The following is a 22,354-nucleotide window of genomic DNA, read 5'->3' as shown; positions in this document are numbered from 1 at the left end:
AGTCTTATAATATGATTATATCATCAAAAATTATTATTAACTTACAGTGATACTTTTTATACTGCCATTTTATATTGTTGTTAAATTTAATTGACAAACTTTTCATTTTAATGCCTAATGTGTATTATTTTTATCTTTTACAACTTGTTCCTCTGAAATTAATGCATTTTTATCCTAAAATATCATTTTCAATGTTTTAAATTTTTCAGTATGGTTAAAATCTCAGCATAGCCCCAGGCCTGTGACTCACTGCATGTCTCCAAACCTATGAAATGGTTACCTTCCTTGCCTTCCTCTAATTAAACAAAAAGGTATGGAATTAAATGCTGCTGTTTGTTCTGGGATTAATAACATTTTCAAGTGCATGAGGAGGCTATACATGGCAGTCAGTGTGGTGGAAGAGGAACCTGGGAATACCCCAGTAAGAACCACCAACCCATGGGAAGCTATTGGCACACTTTCTCTCATACCCATTTTGGTTGAGCCTAAGACCCAATCCCACGTGGACAGAGGTGATGTGTTGTGTGATTTGGACTTTTAACGTAGCTTTAACAATTTTCCAGTCATATCGCTATGATGTCTGCAATGTGGCAGTTTATAGTGATGTCTAGCACTAGGGCATCATGACGCAGACATGTAGCATATGTCCCACCCAATCACATTATCCTGACACCAGGCTGACCAGTCCTAACACTAACCTCTTAATGCTGAGGGCCAAGCGAAGCAGCTGTTAGTACCATTTTTGTAAGTCTTTGGTATGACTCAGCCAGGGATCGAACCCACGACCTCCTGCATCCGAGGCGGATGCTCTAACCTCTAGGCCACTGGAGCGGTTGGACAGAGGTGAAATGGCAGCGATCAGTAAAGTTGAGCGCTTCAGACCACTCAGTCACCCAACGTCCCTGGCAAGTAATTACATTCAAAGAACTATATGTATAAATAATTTTAATATGAACTCACCTAAACTGAATCCAATGACATTCCAAAAGTGCTAAAAACAACAATTTAGCTCATCAGAGATCTTGATGGTGAAAACATACATAGCCAGTCTATCAAAGTCAGTGTGGGTGCATGTGTGTGATTTGCATTTTTAATGTATCTTTAACACTTTTTCAGTCATATCCCTAAGATTTCTACAGTGTGACAGTTTATAGTGATGTCTAGCACTGGGGCATCATGCTGCAGACATGTAGCATGATGTTCCACCCAGTCACATTATCCTGACACCAGGCTGACCAGTCCTAACCTCTTTATGCTGAGTGTCAAGCAAGGCAGCTGTTAGTACCATTTTTATAAGTCTTTGGTATGACTTGGCCGGGGTTCAAACCTGCAACCTCCTGTATCCAAGGCAGACACTCCAACCACTTAGGCCACTGGAGCGGTAAAATCTGATCAGAAATATGGTATTAACAATTGCAGCAAGTGTAGCCAAACAGATGCAAGATCACCCCATTATTAAAAACGTATTGATGTTACTCATAATCAAACTCATACAAAATCTTGATGACAAACTTTGTTTACATTATAAGTAAATGATATGGTATTTAACAATACTTTCCTGGACATGGAGTGGTCTCAAGATGTGTATGTTCATGTGTGTGCATGCATGCACATGTGTGTGTATGCATGTGTGTACCAACAATCATCTCTTTCCATGGGTATCTAAGGATGAAGAAATGAAATAATGATAAATTAGCCTTCATAACTTGTATTCCATGCAAACAATAAAAATGCAAAATATGGTAAATGTCAAACTGTTTCTAACAATGCAACTACTTTTCTGATTGAGACTTACTAACATCAAATTTATTATGTGACAGACAACAAGTAACCTAAATGTTTACCATAGTAAAGAGCTGTATCATTATTGTAGTTCTCTTCCTTGAATATAGTTCCCTACATGACCCAAGACTGATACCTGATACCAATTCTCAAAAAGGGTTCAGTATGTTCAAAGTCACATGACTCTAATTTATGTATCCATTGGTAATCCTACCTGTTTTGGAATCCTTTCTGTGCCTGCTGAAGAGCAAATGCCGCTGTCTGGATGTCATCATTCCTGTATTCTTCCATATCATCTACATCAACTATTATGTTAAAAGAAGACAATATAAAAAGTAATGAAAGCTGAGTCATATAACGTACATAGAAAATAATGCGCAAGATAAAACATCCTCCAATATTTGTTTTACAAATAAATGAAAATTGCTGGATATAAAATTTAATTTAGTATTTCAATACGACTTTGAAATGAATGGTCATCTGGTCAGAAGGTCAATCTGAACTTACTGAATAAAAACAGACACAAAAACCAGGGACTGTGTGTCAAATTCACACTCACATGAAACACGTTAAGCAAACACTTATAGCAAGTGCTGACACTGATGTTGTGATGGAGAATACATGCATATTTAAATACAAAGATATCCTGACATAAAGCAAGCAGCCACATTTCATCCCAATTAAGATAATAAACATATCTTGACATATTTCATACAGTCACTTTCCAACCCATTTAAGAATAAGAATATCTTGACATATTTCACACAGCCACTTGCCGACCCATTTAAGAAAAAGTGAATCTCGACATTAGGCACACAGCCACTTGCCGACCCATTTAAGAAAAAGTGAATCTCAACATTAGGCACACAGCCACTTGCCGACCCATTTAAGAATAAGCTGTATGCCAGATGATTTTCTTGCAGTAAAAGAAAAGTGCAAATAAAGAAATTAAACAGATAAGAAAACTGACATTTCTCTGAAACTCTTAAGTTATCCTGCATATTGCTCACTTAAGCACATCATTCATACTGATTACTTAAACACATCATTCATACTGATTACTTAAACACATCATTCATACTGATTACTTAAACACATCATTCATACTGATTACTTAAACACATCATTCATACTGATTACCTGATTACATCATTCATAATGATTACTTAAACACATCATTCATACTGATTACTTAAACACATCATTCATACTGATTACTTAAACACATCATTCATACTGATTACCTGATTACATCATTCATAATGATTACTTAAACACATCGTTCATACTGATTACCTGATTACATCATTCATAATGATTACTTAAACACATCATTCATACTGATTACCTGAGTACATCATTCATATTGATTACTTAAACACATCATTCATAATGATTACCTAATTACATCATTCATATTGATTACTTACACACATCATTCATATTGATTACTTAAACACATCATTCATACTGATTACCTGATTACATCATTCATATTGATTACTGACACAAATCATTCATATTGATTACTGACAATCATTCATACTGATTACTTAAACACATCATTCATACTTATTACATCATTCATATTGATTACTTAAATACATCATTCATACTGATTACCTGATTACATCATTCATATTGATTACTTAAACACATCATTCATATTGCTGACTTAAACACATCATTCATATTGATTACTTAAACACATCATTCATACTGATTACCTGATTACATCATTCATATTGATTACTTACACACATCATTCATATTGATTACTTAAACACATCATTCATAATGATTACTTAACCACATCATTCATATTGATTACTTAACCACATCATTCACATTGATTACTTAAACACATTATTCATATTGATTACTTAAACACATCATTCATATTGATTACCTAAATATATAATTTATATTGATTACTTAAAAACATTCATATTGCTGATTTCAACACATCATTCATATTGATGACATGAACATATATTTCATACTGCTGACTTAAACACATCATTCATACTGATGACATGAACATATCTTTCATAATGCTGACTTAAACACATCATTCATACTGATGACATAAACATGTCTTTCATACTGCTGACTTAAACACATCATTCATACTGATGACATGAACATATCTTTCATAATGCTGACTTAAACACATCATTCATATTGAAGACCTGAAACATGTCTTTCAAATTGAAAAACTGAACACATCATTCATATTGATGACCTGAACACGTCTTTCATATTGCTGACTTCAACACATCTTTCATACTGATGAGATTCAACAAATTAATGATCAGAAAAAAACCTTCTTCTGGTGTTTATGGTAATACGGTCAAGGTAAATGAACTCTGACATCAACATGACCCGTTCTTGATGGAGAAAAATTACATTAAAACAAGATTCAAACAAAAAATGTTCCAATTCAATCTAAAGGATAATTGTAATATTAATAATTATAACAGAGTGAACAAGGCATCAAATATTTTTTAACAAAAACTGTACACACTTTGGAAATTTCATTGATATGAATCCCATGTAGATATGAAGTTGCATGGTCACTGTTACCCACTGTCTCGCACATTAAACTTGGAGGATTGTGAAGTTGTGATTCAATAATAGGCAATAAGTAAAAGAAATATAATCAAAATTCTTTTAGATCTCCTAAATAAAAAACCTGATAGTTCACATGATTAACAAGATTACTATGAACAGCATAGTACATGCTGTGTATTTGTCTTACCCTATGTGCATGCCATCCACAAAGTTTGAGCTGAGTCTGTGATGTAGATTTAATGTTATTCTGGGGGAAAGCAAATTTTATCTTTCAGTTAATTACCTTGGCATTTCATCTTTTGACCCCAAAATTAATAGCCTCCTTCCCAACCAACACCAAGCCATTTACAAAGTCTGGTTGAGGAATGTCATGTCAAACTAATGTTACTGAGCAGAAACCAACCTTGTATTTGTTCAGTGACTCTGACCATAGACCTTTTCACTCCAAAATCAATAGGGTCTTCTCTACGCTAATGTGCAATCCATCCACAAAATTTTCTAACCATAGATAATGGACAAACTCCAGTTATTGCTCATAAACTTTCTTTTTTTTCAGTTAGTGGCCTTGACCTTTGACCTGCTGACTCCAAATTCAGTGTTCTTTGCCTCATCCCATGTACAAGTCAAACTACAAAGTTTGGTGACTGTTAATGGTGGCCAATTAAACCATACTGGTAACAAATGGATAGATAGATAGTCAAAACAACAATATCGTAATATAATATTCTCCACATTACTGAATGCATATTTAAAACACAAAAAAATACAAAAGCCAGTTTTCACAAGTCAATGAATGGACAAAACTTGGCATAATATACTAAAAATATGCTGATCATCAAGCACATCTAAGTGGCTAGTCAAAGTCAGTCAAGGGCCATAACTCTAGTTTTCACTGAATTCACCCGAGACTTGGGTAGAATTCTGCTAACACTGTAGTTTAAATATATATATATAAAATATGAAAACTGAATTGGTCAAAAACCAGTGAAATGCCAAAGTTGTTCAAGGGCTATGACTCTCTTAAATTCCATCCAAGTCTGATATTTATCTGAGCCCATGTGAAGATGAAGCTATGCAGTCAATTTGGCTAAAAGGAAATAAACAAGAAATGAAGCTGTCAGAAAACAGCAAAGTTTGTCAGCACATAATGATTCCAAAAGAGAGCTTTGCATTTATCAATCTTTAAGATGATCGATGCTGAGTGGTGATGAGACCAAACCAAGTGATTGATAAAGGTCACATTTACTTTTTTCTTTGATATGGTGATGATGTATTCCTCAAGATGTATGTTCATATCCAGTTTACAAACTGTATAAATACCAGGATAAAAAAGTCACTTTAACATCAAAGGTGTATATGATCAATGAAGTGTAAAATGAACGTCATTTTGACCTACTTTTTATATTGCAGTATAGTACATATTGAGTATCAAGAATAAAAGAGACAGTATCTGAGAAACATTAAAATATATATGATCAATGAGTATGAAAGGTAGGTCTCAGTGACCTGCTTTTGGTATGGTGGTATAAGCTGCATGCACATATCAGTGTTCATGACTGTACAAGCAAAAGTGTTTGTGAAAAACACCTAACCCAAACTAGAAAAATCTACTTGATCATTGGAACATGATAATTAGATCCATGGCAGAAATGTTCTTTCATGCATCAATTAAATTAAGGTGCTGATTGTCAAAATAGTCAGGACACATACCAAACTAGCCTGATATCCCAGCTCATTTCACTAATTTCAATAACGACAATTGTTTTTATATATAGCACCAAAACTTGGCCAAACAGAAAAAGTTGTGCTGGCTAATTCAACTAAAAGCATTTAATTGTATGACATAACAGGTTTTATTTTTAGATCTTTATTGATGAAACATTCATTACATTGTGAGGTAAAGCTTCACTGTGAATTTGAAAGTGTGAATGCTAGTATACATGAGCCAGTAGGATTCCTGCATTAGCCATGCAATTTTAAGATAAACTCTTAAGAAATATGCAGAATTCAATCTAGGAATCAAGGATATAGGACCAGATCAGATTTTAATGGTAAATATTTCATGTTGCTTCCTTTTTCTCCCAAAGAGAAGATATTCTTTTCATTTATTAGCAATTTTCCAATAAGTAATTTATATGACTGAATACAAAACAAGTTAACAAGTAAAAGTTCTGCCTTCATGTGATTCAAGTCATTGTGTGATACCATGTCACTCTTCCCACATTAGATGAAAAGAACCTGTCTTTACCCATGCTTCTATATATAAGGAACCAGTCTTTATCCATGCTTCTAGATATAAGGAACCAGTCTTTACCCATGCTTCTAGATATAAGGAACCAGTCTTTACCCATGCTTCTAGATATAAGGAACCAGTCTTTACCCATGCTTCTAGATATAAGGAACCTGTCTTTACCCATGCTTCTAGATATAAGGAACCAGTCTTTACCCATGCTTCTAGATATAAGGAACCTGTCTTTACCCATGCTTCTAGATATAAGGAACCTGTCTTTACCCATGCTTCTAGATATAAGGAACCTGTCTTTACCCATGCTTCTAGATATAAGGAACCTGTCTTTACCCATGCTTCTAGATATAAGGAACCAGTCTTTACCCATGCTTCTAGATATAAGGAACCTGTCTTTACCCATGCTTCTAGATATAAAGAACCAGTCTTTACCCATGCTTCTAGATATAAGGAACCTGTCTTTACCCATGCTTCTAGATATAAGGAACCAGTCTTTACCCATGCTTCTAGATATAAGGAACCTGTCTTTACCCATGCTTCTAGATATAAGGAACCTGTCTTTACCCATGCTTCTAGATATAAGGAACCAGTCTTTACCCATGCTTCTAGATATAAGGAACCAGTCTTTACCCATGCTTCTAGATATAAGGAACCTGTCTTTACCCATGCTTCTAGATATAAGGAACCAGTCTTTACCCATGCTTCTAGATATAAGGAACCAGTCTTTACCCATGCTTCTAGATATAAGGAACCAGTCTCTACCCATGCTTCTAGATATAAGGAACCTGTCTTTACCCATGCTTCTAGATATAAGGAACCTGTCTTTACCCATGCTTCTAGATATAAGGAACCTGTCTTTACCCATGCTTCTAGATATAAGGAACCTGTCTTTACCCATGCTTCTAGATATAAGGAACCAGTCTTTACCCATGCTTCTAGATATAAGGAACCTGTCTTTACCCATGCTTCTAGATATAAGGAACCAGTCTTTACCCATGCTTCTAGATATAAGGAACCAGTCTTTACCCATGCTTCTAGATATAAAAAAGTAACTACTTTGTATACTCAATGAATGAAAGACAAAGAAAATAATTCCTGACAAAACTGTCTCAAATTCTAAGGAGAAGTGGGGGGTGTAGTGGGAAAGATCAATTGCTCACTATTTATCTAGAATCATCCAATTAATTTTTAAAACTGCAATGTAGACCTAACGAAATAAAAATATTGTAATTTATATATCTATAATTTTGAGATCTTTTACATATATGCTCTTGTTTAGAAATGAGAAAATACCTACAATAAAACAGCAGTTTGTCAATGTCAGTGATGTCTGCAATGTCAGAACTTTTCTGCATTATCATTTGTGTATAAGGTTAGATTATTTCAGTGCAACTTGACTGAACAAATACTACTCACTACTGAAGCCTTCATTACAACAATGCGGTCCAAGTGGGCATGAGACTGCTCACCTGCGTAGCTGATATATGTCAGCCTGTGAATTCAAATTCATACATGTACTGAAACTGCAGAGGTAAAAGAAAACCTTGAAGCACCTAGTTTTTACTTTGTCTATTAATATTGGTGTCATTTATCTTCTTTCTTAGACCACATACATAACATCACTTTCTCTGCATTAATACAATCAAAACATCCCTTGCCCTGGGGACTAGGACCGGTTTCATAATTAAGAAATTTGTCATAGTTCCATCCTTTAAGTACATCAACTTACTTGGCATCATAAGGGGAATTAATCTGTGCATACAGCATAAATTTTGGGGTCTGTTCATAAATGTAATTAGGCTGCTTTACCCTTGTGCCAGCTAGTATGCTGTAGACATTACTTACTGCAGATGTTCATTTCAATATCAGCCAGTATGATGTGGGCATTACTTACTGCAGATGTTCATTTCAATATCAGCCAGTATGATGTGGGCATTACTTACTGCAGATGTTCATTTTACTGCCAGCCAGTATGCTGTGGGCATAACTTACTGCAGATGTTATTTTTTCTGTCAGCCAGTATGCTGTGGGCATTACTTACTGTAGGTGTTCATTTTACTGCCTGCCAGTATGCTGTGGGCATTACTTACTGTAGGTGTGTTAATTTCATTGCCAGCTATTATGTTGTGGGCATTACTTACTGAAAGTGTGTTAATTTCACTGCCAGCCAGTATGTTGTGGGCATTACTTACTGAAGGTATTCAACTCTTGTGCCAGCTGGTACACCACAGGCATTACTTACTGCAGATCTGTTCATTTCACTGCCGGCCATTATGCTGTGGGCATTACTTACTTCAAGGTGTGTTCATTTCAGTGCCAGCCAGTATGCCGAGGACATTACTTGCTGCAGGTATTCATTTTACTGCAACACAGTATGCTGTTGGCTTTACTTACTCCAGGTATGTTCAACTCTTGTGCCAGTTAGTATACTGTGGTCTGTACTTACTGCAGGTGTGTTCATTTCATGGTCTTTTATGTGTAATGTACTTAAACTCTTCATAAACGATTAAGACTAGATGTGGGAACCTGATGTCAATGATAGTCACATGCATGCAGATTGTGCCAACACTTCTGAAATTTTAATCAGGACCTTCGGGGCATGGCTAAATGGGTAGGAGTGAGTTTCCAAATAACTCCAGATCTGAATCTCTCACAAGTCTGGGAACTGGCACACATGACTCATGATTCAAGCACCAACACAGGTCAAACTGGGACCTCATGATCATGGTGTGGTTTCTCTTGCCTAGCCTCAAGAACCTAGCTGATCGGTCACATCATAGAAATTACTGAGAACTCACCATAACCTTCTCCATTTACTGTGCATGAAAAGACAAATTTATATATGCAACTGACTTGACCCTAGGGTCCATCCCTACCTCCAAGGAATTAACCTCTCCTTCATAACTTGAAAACTATTCAGATTCCCACCCTATCACCATATACACACTTAAATAGGCATGAAAAGAAATATTTACACAAGCAAATGACATACTTGACAATCATTTTAACTTTTCAATCACATACACAAACAATATTGAGACAGCTAACATGATGCTTTCATCTTCACGCTAAGGACTTCATCAGCAGACTGATTTAATCTCTACTGACTGTTAACATCACATGATGGAATGGTGAACAATGTAAACAGATTGTCCCAGATAATGCAGCAGGTTGTAACCACCCATGTCCCTGTTCAGCATTAGTTTGTGTGCACAGATGTAGATTGATTCTTTAATCCACCCACTTAAACCAGGCTTGAATAATAACAGTACATGGATAATAAGCTTGCACCATAGTAACTGACATTTGGCTCCGGTATTCATCTTTGCCTCTAACAGACTTGTCTCTCGAGTCATAACTTGAAAGCTACTGAGATAAATGCCCTATAATCATACTTACTTGCTCCGCAGATACCCAACTGCCTTTTGCCCCATAGGCTGTCCTAACCCTCAAGGACCTACCCAAGATGATCATACTTCAGGGTGAAGAACAAAATGGGAAAGTGGGGATGTGTCTTACAAGCTAGAATTTTACTTTAATTTGGGGCAATTTTCCATGAGATAGTTGTCAACATGTTTACAAATCGACACTCTTGAAGATGTTTGGATGGTATATGATAGATTATCACTAACTGCTGTGTTCAATATGAAGTGACATGCAAAAGACAGTGTAACCAGTCAACCTAAACCATCAGTCTCTGTAAGTCAAACACTCATCTACCTAACACATATCACAGGTAAAGGGTGAAATTTACAACAAAGAACATGACCAGCATGCATACATTTAAAATGTGCACTGATTAATCTGATACTGATTTGTATGCATGCATCTATTATACATGAGTAGCCCATCAATAATTTTTTTGCTTGCACAATCGGCACAACAACACAGTCAAGACTGAATCCTGAATATATGCAGAATGTGCTCATCATCAAACTTGTCCAAATTCTTGTTGAGACAAAAGTCACAATTCGTCATCAAACTTGTCCAAATTCTTGTTGAGACAAATGTCACAATTCGTCATCAAACTTGTCCAAATTCTTGTTGCAACAAAACGTCACAACTCATCATCAAACTTGTCCAAATTCTCGTTGAGACAAAACATCACAACTCAACAGCAAATTTGATTGAAATCTAATTATTAGCGTGAAAGTTATGCATATGCAATGCATATGCTGAGATGATCAAATTCTAAGAAATAAGTGTAGAACAAACTTATCTTGAAACATATCCAAATTCTAATTGAGATAAAACTTCACAGAAAATTTCATTAAAATCTTACAAAAAATGTTGAAGTGAAAATGTTGAGCTAATCACTGAATTCATCTTAGCTCTTGCCGCGATGATTCTTCTAGCCAACATTTCATTAATCTTAAAATAAATGTGAAAATTAGAGTGCTGACATTAGTAAAGCCCAATGAACAATGCTGACTGGTCGTAACTTTAATATAACTGAATGTGCACATCACTGAATTCATGTTACTTAGATGAACCTTCACTGAAAATTAGGTGCAAAATTTATAACATGGATGCTACAGCATTCACAAGGTGGATGAAAGTCTCACTGGAGGGATATTTCTATGCCTCCTTGCCATAGCAGTGGGGGGACAAAAATACACACGTCTTGTATTCACTAGTTGAAAAATAGGCCTATGCACCTGTGCGATCAAGATTTTACAGTATAACGATTAGTATCATTTTCATTCTACCTGAAGAAGTGAAGACGTTATCTGTGTTTGACACAGGCCGCATTCCTCCCTCAAATGGGTCCCCATCTGTAGACATAGGCAGCATGCTTCCACTTATCTCGCTGAAACCAACAGGTGATTCGTGAAATTAACAGTACTGGGTTGAAACTGAAAAGGCTTGCAGTAATAAGAGAAAAAGAGAATTTAAAAATTATCATGATAAAAGATTTTGATGCAATACAGTGATCCCCTGCTTTTACACCCAACCCTTCTGCACTTGGAAAGTGGCCTTATAAGACGGGTGGACTTTCCAAAGAGGGTACTATATTTGTGAGAAGTAAATGTATGTTTTGTAGTAAGAAATCATTTAATATCTTCATTTTAAATAAAAATAATCATTTAATATCTTCACTTTAAAGTAACAAAAATTACTAAAATGTTCTTGTATTAAGAATAAACGTTTTTTAAGTGAACATGCATTAAAAGTTCTTGATTCTTAAGCATGAAATGTGAGTGGAGTACTGGTAGCATGCACACTGCAAAACCATTACAAAAATGTCTTTTAAATCTGGATCCAAGCAACACCTGGCATTTAGAATCATTTTCTTTCCATTTAATTCATTCTTCCACTGCTTCAGATTATTCTCCATTCCTATAACAATGTTGTTTATACGAGTCTTTCCATCATTAAATTTTTCAGCAAGAATTATTGAACACTCCAAATTGTTGCTGAGTCAGATAACTTACTTTTTTCTTCTGAAATAATAATTTTCCATTTACGTGACGACACGTTCAAGTTTTGTTATGATTTATTCCTATGTTACAAATTGTACTGCAGTTTAATGATGATGACAAAACTTTTGTACAGAAGATGAAATGCCTCGTTTAAAAAGGAAGTGATATTTTACTGTCACGTTATTTTTCGGCCTTGGTCTGGTACCGTTTTGTTCAAGGTACATTTCTCTTTTTGTTTGATCCCACAAATGGTATATTTAGCCTATGTTGACCATTTTGTGATCTTGACAATTACCTCCAGTTGTAATCATCAAAGAGAAGAACTCAACAGCGGTGTGAAGTCCAACACTACATCACAACATTTTTAGACCCATTTCCTGTAAACACTGGCATCTGTAGATACTGATATCATATTAACCATAATGGTACAAGTTATAATGTACTTTAGCCAACACTTGTGTCAGTAATCAAAACCTGACATCAAGGAAACAGACACTGGTAGAGATAATTGGATTACTAACCTTACTATTTGAATTAAAATATTGGTTTTAGACAGATGTAAGTTAAAATGTAGCCGCCTGTGAATAGCAAATATGACATTTACATGGTCTTAAATGCTGGCCACATGATGCATCATAGATGTTCCCAGCCACAAAGGGCACGCCTGCATACCATCTCATCAGAGCTGAGAAAACTGGAAGTGTAGAAAGTGGCCACTGATGAGGAGGGCCATATAAGAGGGTGACTGTTTTACACTTTAAATAAACATGAGAGTTCTGGTGGTGTGCAAATCATATGTTTACAAATGTTAACCATCAAAGAAGTGTGGCTATTTTATATTCAGTTGCAAGTAAAAATGTATATGATATTTATATTTACAAATATTTTTTCTACAAGGAATAAAATCATCATGATGAGGTGGGTAACGTACAGTGAAAAAAGGGTATGACTAAGTTTGCATGAAACCTAAACTTATATTTAAGACTGGGTTACTTGAGAACCAAACACACATTTCTTCAAATACATTGCATACGATGTAATAACGTTTTATGTTTCATGAATAGAAGTAAAATAAACCTTTTAAAATGCATGGAAAATGCTTTTATAATCCACTTGCATCAGGTTACAAGTCTAAGTCTAAAACAGATACTGATTTGCCACAGTTACTGTCATCCTCCATGACTAAATAGCTAGAATAAAAATATTCCACATTACATAATTACAAATTTCACTGCATGAAGTAACATTATATTTTATTCTTTACTTACTTGCCTTTGTGCAAACTTTATATATGTTTTGGTATCTCCTTAACTAAACAGCAAAGTTATCTGTGTTTTGATAGATGGATCTCAAAGCAAAGGCTAATGCAGGTTACGGGAGTTTAAATAGAGGTTACAGTTACCTAGTTTTGACCTGAGGTTAGACTAATCTTCATGATGGATCTACATACCATGCTATATAATTTGGCAGGCAAGAGTGTCTGCGACACTAAAGCTCAATGCGAAAGTTAATAACGTGGAAAATATAGGTCATTTACTGAAGCATGACTCTTCATGAAGCATCGTTGTCAGAAATGACAGGACTATGCATACATCAGTCTGAGAAATCCTTTGAGAAAGTGAGATAAACACAAACCCACAGAAACTGAGTTTAATGCAGATGCAAGCACAAATACTAAATCTTGAAATGTCACAGCGACCTAGTTTTCAACGATGACTATAGTACTCCCCATGATTCAATTACATCACTTCATGACCTGGAATTATTTTGCAATCAGGCCAAATATTCTACCTGAATTTCTGCATAATATATTTAACTGTACCTCTAACATTAACTTTGCATCAATCTCTTCGATTTTTTTTCAACTCACATAACACACATATTCACCTTAGGTCAAAATCTGTTGAGCCTATTGAGCTTGAACTCATATGCTGCTCCGATGAACCACCTGATTTTCTAGAGGTAATGCTTGGTTCATGCCGAGGATCAACACTCAGTCTGCTCTCCTGCCGAACTAAGCTGCTGTCAGTTGCTACCTGACTTATCTCCTCATTTTCCACGTCCTTATTCTCTCCATCTAGCTCTGAAAGCCCCTGTGATGGACTCCCAAAAAGTGGCGAGTTAGAGTGTTCAGAAAAAGATCCATGCATGCTCCTGTTAGACATTGTTCTAATTCTGAATGTAAGACCTTCAACATCATCATCACCAAAACTGACAATGGCTGCCTTTTTCTTTTTCTTTTTTTCCTTCTTCTTTCCTGAAATAATCCAGTCAACTGTGTTAATAGAAGCATGAATCTCCTCATGAATAACTCAGGTTTAAAGTGGATTTAAAACTGATCCAATTCTGATCAGAAAATCAAACAAGGTTGGATAATATTAACTATTTCTCATTATCATTACTAATTAAAATTTTGCAAAGTCCTTTATTAAAAACATTAAAAAAATAATATGTCAAAGTTTGTTAAATTGACTCCAAATTGGGACATACATATGTAACAGGTTCTCATTGGAATTTTCCCGTTAGAATAAATCAGGCATCTACAGTCAGGGTCTATTCAAGAACTGGGAAAATGTGCCTCCACCATCTTGGAAAATGGGAAAATTTTAAAATACGAGGGATTTCATGATAACACAGCGATATGTGTGATTTTCATGTATTTGACTCGCATTTAGAGAGGAAACAATTGTTTTTTCTGGTAAAATATGTTTCTTCGCATAAAATTCCTCAATCACAATACTTTTGAAGAACTAGTATAGTCTGACTATACCAACCCGTTTGTTTGTATCCCCCTACCGATTTAAATAATGGAAACCTTTAATGTGATAAAAAGTGAAAGGTACTTAGTCCATGCATTCATTGATTTATAATTTCTAACCTGACTGTGAGCAGAGTGGCCCTAACACTGTCACCATCTGCACGTTTCATGCTTAATGGAAGTTTTCAATATAATAGACAGACATGCTTGAGATCCATTTCCAGTCCCTGGACAAGTCCATTTTCAGCAAAGGGGTGAGTGCATGACTACATATGTACATACAATGTTGAATCAAGCAAAGGAAAAGAATGACAACAAATTTGCCTTTCACATGGATTTAACAAGTGGTTTCATTTCTATGTTCATGTGTGCAAAAGGATATAATTCCAAATCCTGAATGTTATGGTAATTTATGGAATTATCTGGCAGTTACCAAAGAGGATGAACTACATCATTATGTTGTCTGATGGAAAGTAACTAGCCCATAGTGTAAGCAATATGGCACTATGTTAGTATGGAAAGTCTGTTAAGCATGAAAGGTGCAGGGGATGCCAGTATTTGTGCCATTCTGGTCACAGTCAGGATAGAAATTATAAATCAATGATTCAATTGACTTAGTTCTGTTCACTTTTTATCACATTAAATGTTTTCATTATTGAAATCGGTAGGGGGTGCAAACAAACGGGGATGTATAATCAGATTATACCTCACAAATCCAGCCCTCTCATGTTAAAATCTTTTAGCTAAAAACCTAAAAGTTATCTGTTCTAGGTGGCAGCTGGGCAGAGTAATCTCCCTCTGGTACAGGGATTGCGCCAAATCCCATGAATATATAAATTACTACTGTCGTGGAAGGCATGCTTTCTATATGGACGTATATATGGGGAGGCTGGAGGGTGTATGTGTATTATGATTGGGTATGTCGGTCCAAGAAAGTAGACTTGCTCCTATCAGCCTTCTGTCGTCCTGTCCATAGTGATCATGATAACCTGAGGATGTGTTTGCAGAGGTACTGGCGCATTCAAAGTACCTTTATGATGCAACCTCAAATGGTTGCTAATTGAGAGAGTTGGTCCAACTGTCAAGGTTCAGTCTCCACTTGGACCATGTAACACTGGACAACAAATTTTTACAAAAGTCATGTTACTGAAATAAAATTAGTCAATTCTTATCAATTTTTATGTGCTGAACACGAATATGAAAGTCAAATTGCAAAATTGGCTCTAGTTTTTTTGTAATCTGCAAGAAATTAATGTTTACATAACGAAATGCATTCCAATAGTAAAAGGTCAACTGTAATAGCCTACCTATAAAAAATCAAGTCATTGACTACATCTTAGATTTCTTCGCCTGTCTCTTGTACAGCTGTTCGGGAGCATCTCTGAGGAGTGTCCAGCAGTAGTCAGCCAGCATTGTAGTGGACCATTTTCCCTGGTATCTTTGTTCCATTGTTGCGATATCTTGATGAAAACGTTCGCCGTGTTCATCACTAACAATACCACAGTTGCTAGGAAAGAAATCCAAATGGGAATGAAGGAAGTGAATCTTTAGAGACATATTGCAGCCAAGTTTCTTATACTTCATCAACATGTCTTCTACTAGTTCCTTATAGTTTTCTGCCCTAACATTTCCGAGGAAGTTTGTAGAAACTAGGCGAAAAGCATTCCATGCTTGTTTCGCGTCACCTTCCAGCAAGTTGTTGAACCGGTCATCTTTGAAAAGCTCTCGAATCTGAGGACCCACAAAAACTCCCTCTTTAATCTTTGCTTCGCTGAGTCGAGGGAATTTTTCATGCAGGTATCGGAATGCTGGCAAAGTCCGGTCAATGGCTTTCACGAAGTTCTTCATCAAACCTAGTTTGATGTGAAGGGGTGGTAGCAAGATTTTCTGAGCCTCAACCAGAGCTGGGTGTTGAATATTCTTCTCTCCAATGGCTACATTCTGCCTGTGAGTCCATTCCTTCCTCATGTAGTGCATTTCCCTTGCTCGGCTATCCCACTCACATAAGAAACACATGTATTTTGTATATCCTTGCTGCAGTCCCATTAAAAGGGCAACTACCTTCAAATCACCACAGAGGTGCCAGCTGTACTTGTTATACTCAATGGAATTCAGTAGCTGCCTTAAGTTATCGTATGTCTCTTTCATGTGGACAGCATACGCTACTGGAATAGATGGAAGAATGTTTCCATTGTGCAAAAACACAGCCTTGAGACTCAGTTTCGAAGAGTCCACAAATAGTCTCCATTCTTGTGGGTCATGAGTGATTTTTAAAGCATTCATGAGGCCCTCAATATCGGAACAGAATATCAGATTACTTTCCTTTCTGAAGAAAGGCTCCAATTGCTGGTGGCGCTTTCGATATGCAGTAATTGTGACATCTTCTTCTAGAAGATTCCATTGTTGGAGTCTTGATCCTAGCAATTCTGCCTTGTTCTTTGATAAGTCCAAATCACGAATCAGGTCATTTAGTTCTTCCTGTGTTATTCTGTGTGGGGTTGATGATGCACCACAGTGAAAATCTGGATCACTGCATGCTGATGGACCAGGAGAAGAACAGGTCGACTCACCTTTGTCTTCATCAGATGAATCAAGAGAATATTCTGCTGGAGGTTCTGGAATAGGAAGTCCCTCACCATGTGGAACTGGTCTCAATGCAGACGGAATGTTTGGGTAGACTATTCTCGACTTCTTTCGCTTCGTTATTCCGCCGGAAAGAGGAGGAACCAAGCAGAAGTAACAGTCATTTAGGTGGTTGCTTGGCTCTCTCCACACCATTGGGACTGCAAACAGCATTGATGACCTTTTGCAATTCAACCACTGTGAAAGCTGTGTTGTACATGTAGCACAGCATATATGCGGAGCCCAAGGCTTGTCTTGGTCACCAACCTTGCATCCGAAGTAAAGATGATATGCCTTCTTCACTTGAGAATTTATACTTTTCTTCTGGTTGGCAAATGTCACTTCCCCACAAATATAGCAAAAATTGTCCGCGGTATTAACACACTTTCGAGGCATTACTGTTCTTTATTGTACGTAAATGGATAAAATAATAAGTTTTATGTAACAGTAGCTTGAACTGTCTCGCACAACGTCTAAAATATTTTAAATGCTGAACCTATCTGATTGGGCTTTATATAGTACACTGCTTACGTCAGCTTCAGCAGCCGCCTGGCATTAGTATAATAGGCCTACACATGTATAGTACACTGCTGACGTCAACTTACTTCAGCAGCCGCATGGCATTAGTATTGCACTGCATCAGAAAATGATGCAATCAACTGTGGATGATGTGAGCATGATGGTATTATGCAATGTTACATCATTATTCCGGATGTTGCTGCAGTCCTACTGGAGAAATTTACACAGTGAAACATAGAAAATGAGGTATATGAATATCTTCAAAACGAGAGCCAATACAAATTTTTCACGGTTATATTCGTGTTCGGCACACCAAAATACTACAGATTAGGGCCTTTTCAAGTCAGTAATGATTTCACTGTTGACCAGTGTAATCACTGTTATGAGAACCCGATAAAGACGTCTGCTGCTGTAATGTTCAAAACTCGAATGAATATTCTAGCAGATGGATTGCTCCAAAGAGGCATGGAACTAACGTTTGCAATAATTCAAATCTCTTTCCTGGGGAACACATTCATCTTACTTGAACATAGAGTTCAGACCAAGTTGACCAAATAAGGACCATGATGTTTGAGAATGAAAGGAAAGTAACATATAAAATCATGTCTTGCTCCAAAATATAACGAGTCAGTTGTTTGTAGCCTGCTGTAAGTGAATCACAGAACTTCTGAAACGCATTTGAGTGGGGCATGAAATCACATCTCATGCATTTCCACACTAATTGTTGTTGGGACTCGAAATATTTCAAACAAACCCATAAGTATAATAGAGATGATTGAATGTGTTTAGGTTGAGGATCAACTGATAAGAGCTACATTGTAACTAAAAGAGATGTGGCCACAGGCTTAGTACATTCGCTGAACATGATACCAAGTCCACGTGAACTACTGATGGATCCCCATGTTGTCCTGGTAAATCTTCTCCAATCAGTTAAGATTAGAGTCCTCTTCCAACTGGGATCTGAAATATGGGTCAGATGCGGGGGCCTGTATGTATATCATCAAGAACAGGATGGTCTCATAGAAATCCTAGACCTCTCTCTGACTCTTCTACTTAGTTCAGGAGTTGCAGGACTGTTTCCTTGTGGCATGCACTCTAGGGACATTCCTGCAACCTTGCTGGTTGCCTTGTAAATCCCTCCACTATAACTGAGATTGTGAGGGACAATGGTTTGTAGTGAATTCCATCAACCTGATCATAAAGGTAGGAGAACAGATGATGGAGCTTGTTAGTGTACCTTGGGCCAAGATAGGTCTGTAAGGGAGAGGGGTAGAGAGCATTCCACCTAATCTAAGTTCACATAGATATTATGGCTATAGGATGTTGTGCATCCAGGTTATGAAGTGGACCCTCCTATTAACATGCATCCACTTATTCTGTTGAGATTCATGGTGGAAGGATAAAAGCTGTGGTCAGTTGTTGTTGTTGTAGGGTTTAATGCCATTTTTCAGCACAAGATAGGCTATACATGGCAGCCAGTATAAATGGTGGAGGAAGAACCTGGGAAAACCCCCGGAAAGAACCGACTGACAAGAAGCTACTGGCAAGCTTTTCACATACCCACATTGGCTGAGCCCAAGGCTCAAACCCATGCTGACAGAGGTGAGACAGCGGTGATCCATAACAGTGAGCGTTTTAGACAACTCGGGGCCTCTAAGCTGTTGTCTGCATATTGAGGATCATCAAAATATTGGATACAAGACTCATTCCACGGTCATGACACTGCAAATCAACTCATGAGTATTCAAATGAAAATAGGAGGCATTTGTGATACAATAAGTCTGTAGATGTTTGGAACATGTAATTGACAATGCACTCAGTCCTGAAAGGTCAAGAACTGTTCAGACTGTAGAAGCTATTGAAAGCAGAATCTTCTGTAGATAATTATCACCTGATGTCAGAAATGAAAACCTGGCAGGTGATGTAGAAAACTAGCACAGAACTCATCCAATTAAGAGCTAATAATGACGATGTGATGTGATGTGATTTGGATTTTTAACGTGGCTTTTAACAATTTTTCAGTCATCTCGCTATTACATGTAGCAGCTAATAATGACAAGGGAACTGAAATCATAGCTGCCAACCTTCCAGGCTCACAATTAGTGAAAATAGGGATAAAAAGTCGTGAATTTGGACATGAATTCGTGAAAAATACCATGACAATGACTCCATCCACTCTGACCACCCCATCCACTCCGACCGTCAATACTACACTATGTCAAGTTCGCAAAATAAAAATAAAACACTACATATATGCAGAAATAGCTATTTATCAAGACATGATACTGTGGCAGACTTGAACTTTCTCAACTGCTTGATCGTAAATTTGTTTTCTAAACAGTTCCGACTTCTTGCCTGCTGGTTGATCTTGGGGACTAAAATTGCTGACAAATTTTCTGCAGCTAAGGAGGCCCTAAAGTCTGTCTTATTTTTCCTCACTAAAGAAAATACTCTTTCACTGTCACTGTTGCTGTGAGGAATGCACAGGATCTGCAGCATTTTCGGTTCTTCCACAGGAAAATTTGGAAGCGATTTTCTAGTCCGGGAACAGTTGTCAAAACAAATGTTTAGCATGGTCTCCAGCTGATAAAGGTTGATTGTGTTCGACAAGAAAACTCACAAATAATGCTTCAGCGTTGGTAGCCTGCAGATCTTCTGCCAATGGTTTAAAATATTCCAGAGCTGAAATCTGTGAATTCTTAATTTTCCCAACTTTTACGTGTTTTTTGCAACCGACATTCTTCCTCACATCGTGTCTGCGATGGCACACTGCGTGCAAAAAGCATGAATAAATATCAATGTTTAATGGCAGAATGCATGACGAATTTTTGGATATATTCCAAATTAAACTTCACTTTTTGAGTAATACATTTCTTTTTCCTTGGTGGTGAAGACATTTTCAACATCTTACATGCGATGCTGAATGGTAACTCAAATCAGTGTTTTGACGCATTCGCGGAGCAAATTTCCCGTTAGGCACCAGTTTCTCTCAAAAGCATTTGTAAAACTAGTCTTATACATATACATTAAAATAGGCTAAAATGCTTGCTACTGGGCCAACTGTACTAATCGGCTGTACATCTACTAATATCGTGACCAGCAGTACCGGACCGTTTCGGCAACTGCAAATATCACGACTAGCGCTTAACAGGAAATCGGTTATTTTATTAAAGATTTAAAATAATTGAGGATTGGAAAATTCGTGAATTTTTGGCTTACGGCGTGAATTCATGAATCGCTGAAAAAGTCGTGAAATTCACATCAAATTCATGAAGGTTGGCAGCTATGTGAAATGCCTGTTTAATCATCTACAGATTGAGGCAGTATCTCCTATGCTACCTGCAAAGTAGTTAGAGAAGAAAGATGATGATGGTGGTCCATTACAATTGCATCACTCATGAGTCCGATACCATTATCTCTAACACATCACTTTTTAAGTAGAGTCTCTTGGAGACAGAGGCTTGAGGGTGAGTGAAGAGACATCCCTTGAAAACAGAGTCACCAAGATGGACATCAGATACTTGAAGTGTTTGGAGGTATTAGTGTGCATAAGACTGATGCATGAGTTTCTATATAAACTACTTCTTTCACAGGAAGTGCCTAGCAGCACTATGTGGTTAGACTGATCCACGAGAGTGCCTGTATAGACTGGGCATCATCTATAGGAAATGCCTTGCAGCACTATGCAAGTTAGACTAATCCATGTATAACTAGTTACATGAAGTGGGTTCATTGGTATAACAGCACTAAACTGGGCATCATATGCAGGAACAGCTTGGCAGCACTACGTGGGTTATGGAACTGGAAACTTTTTCTGGTGGCTGATAATGTAAGATCAATTGGTCATGGCCCATTGCGACCAGTTATATGGCCAAGTCCAGTCATGAAGGAATATGGCCATCTTGGCTGGCATGATGTAGTCCAATTCTAAACGTTGGGACGGGTTATGGGATGTTTGATCCACATAGCCAATCCATAATTCTGATAAGAGAGACTGTAATTGATGCATGCATAGCTGCCAACCTTCCAGGCTCACAATTAGTGAAAGTAGGGATAAAAAGTCGTGAATTTAGACAAGAATTCGTGAAAAATGCCATGACAATAACTCCATCCACTCTGACCACTCCGACCGTCAATACTACACTATATCAAGTTCGCAATATAAAACTAAAACACTACATATATGCAGAAATATTTATTTATCAAGACATGATACTGTGACAGACTTAAACTTCCTCAACTGCTTGATCGTAAATTTGTTTTCTAAACAGTTCAGACTTCTTGCCGGCTAAAGTCTTATTTTTCCTCACAAGAGAAAATACACTTCGCTTGCACTGTTGCTGTGAGGAATGCACAGGAGCTGCAGCACTTTTGGTCCTTCCACAGGAAAATTTGGAATCGATTTTCAAGTCTGGCAACATTTGTCAGAAC

At 36.9% G+C, this 22,354-nt stretch overlaps 1 protein-coding gene across 2 annotated transcripts in view; it reads right to left on the bottom strand.

The window, feature by feature from the left end:
• Positions 1 to 22,354, bottom strand: part of LOC149803605 (sorting nexin-29-like) — a 96,681-nt gene that overhangs the window by 48,697 nt on the left and 25,630 nt on the right. For both annotated transcript variants that reach the window (XR_016420233.1, XM_089953355.1), the window contains exons 9-11: positions 13,912 to 14,281; positions 11,311 to 11,411; positions 1,997 to 2,087 (exon numbers count right to left, since the gene is read on the bottom strand). Coding sequence is in view for 1 of the 2 variants with exons in the window: in XM_089953355.1 (XP_089809481.1) it covers positions 1,997 to 2,087; positions 11,311 to 11,411; positions 13,912 to 14,281 (562 nt within the window). In the remaining variant the exon portion in view is untranslated. The remainder of the gene's footprint in view (positions 1 to 1,996; positions 2,088 to 11,310; positions 11,412 to 13,911; positions 14,282 to 22,354) is intronic.

The sequence above is a fragment of the Sinohyriopsis cumingii genome, chromosome 3, assembly GCF_028554795.1.
Source record: "Sinohyriopsis cumingii isolate HCF-2022 chromosome 3, ASM2855479v2, whole genome shotgun sequence".
NCBI lineage: Eukaryota > Metazoa > Mollusca > Bivalvia > Unionida > Unionidae > Sinohyriopsis > Sinohyriopsis cumingii.
Note: the sequence above shows the minus strand (reverse complement) of the source record. Positions and strands in the feature narration are given on the sequence as shown.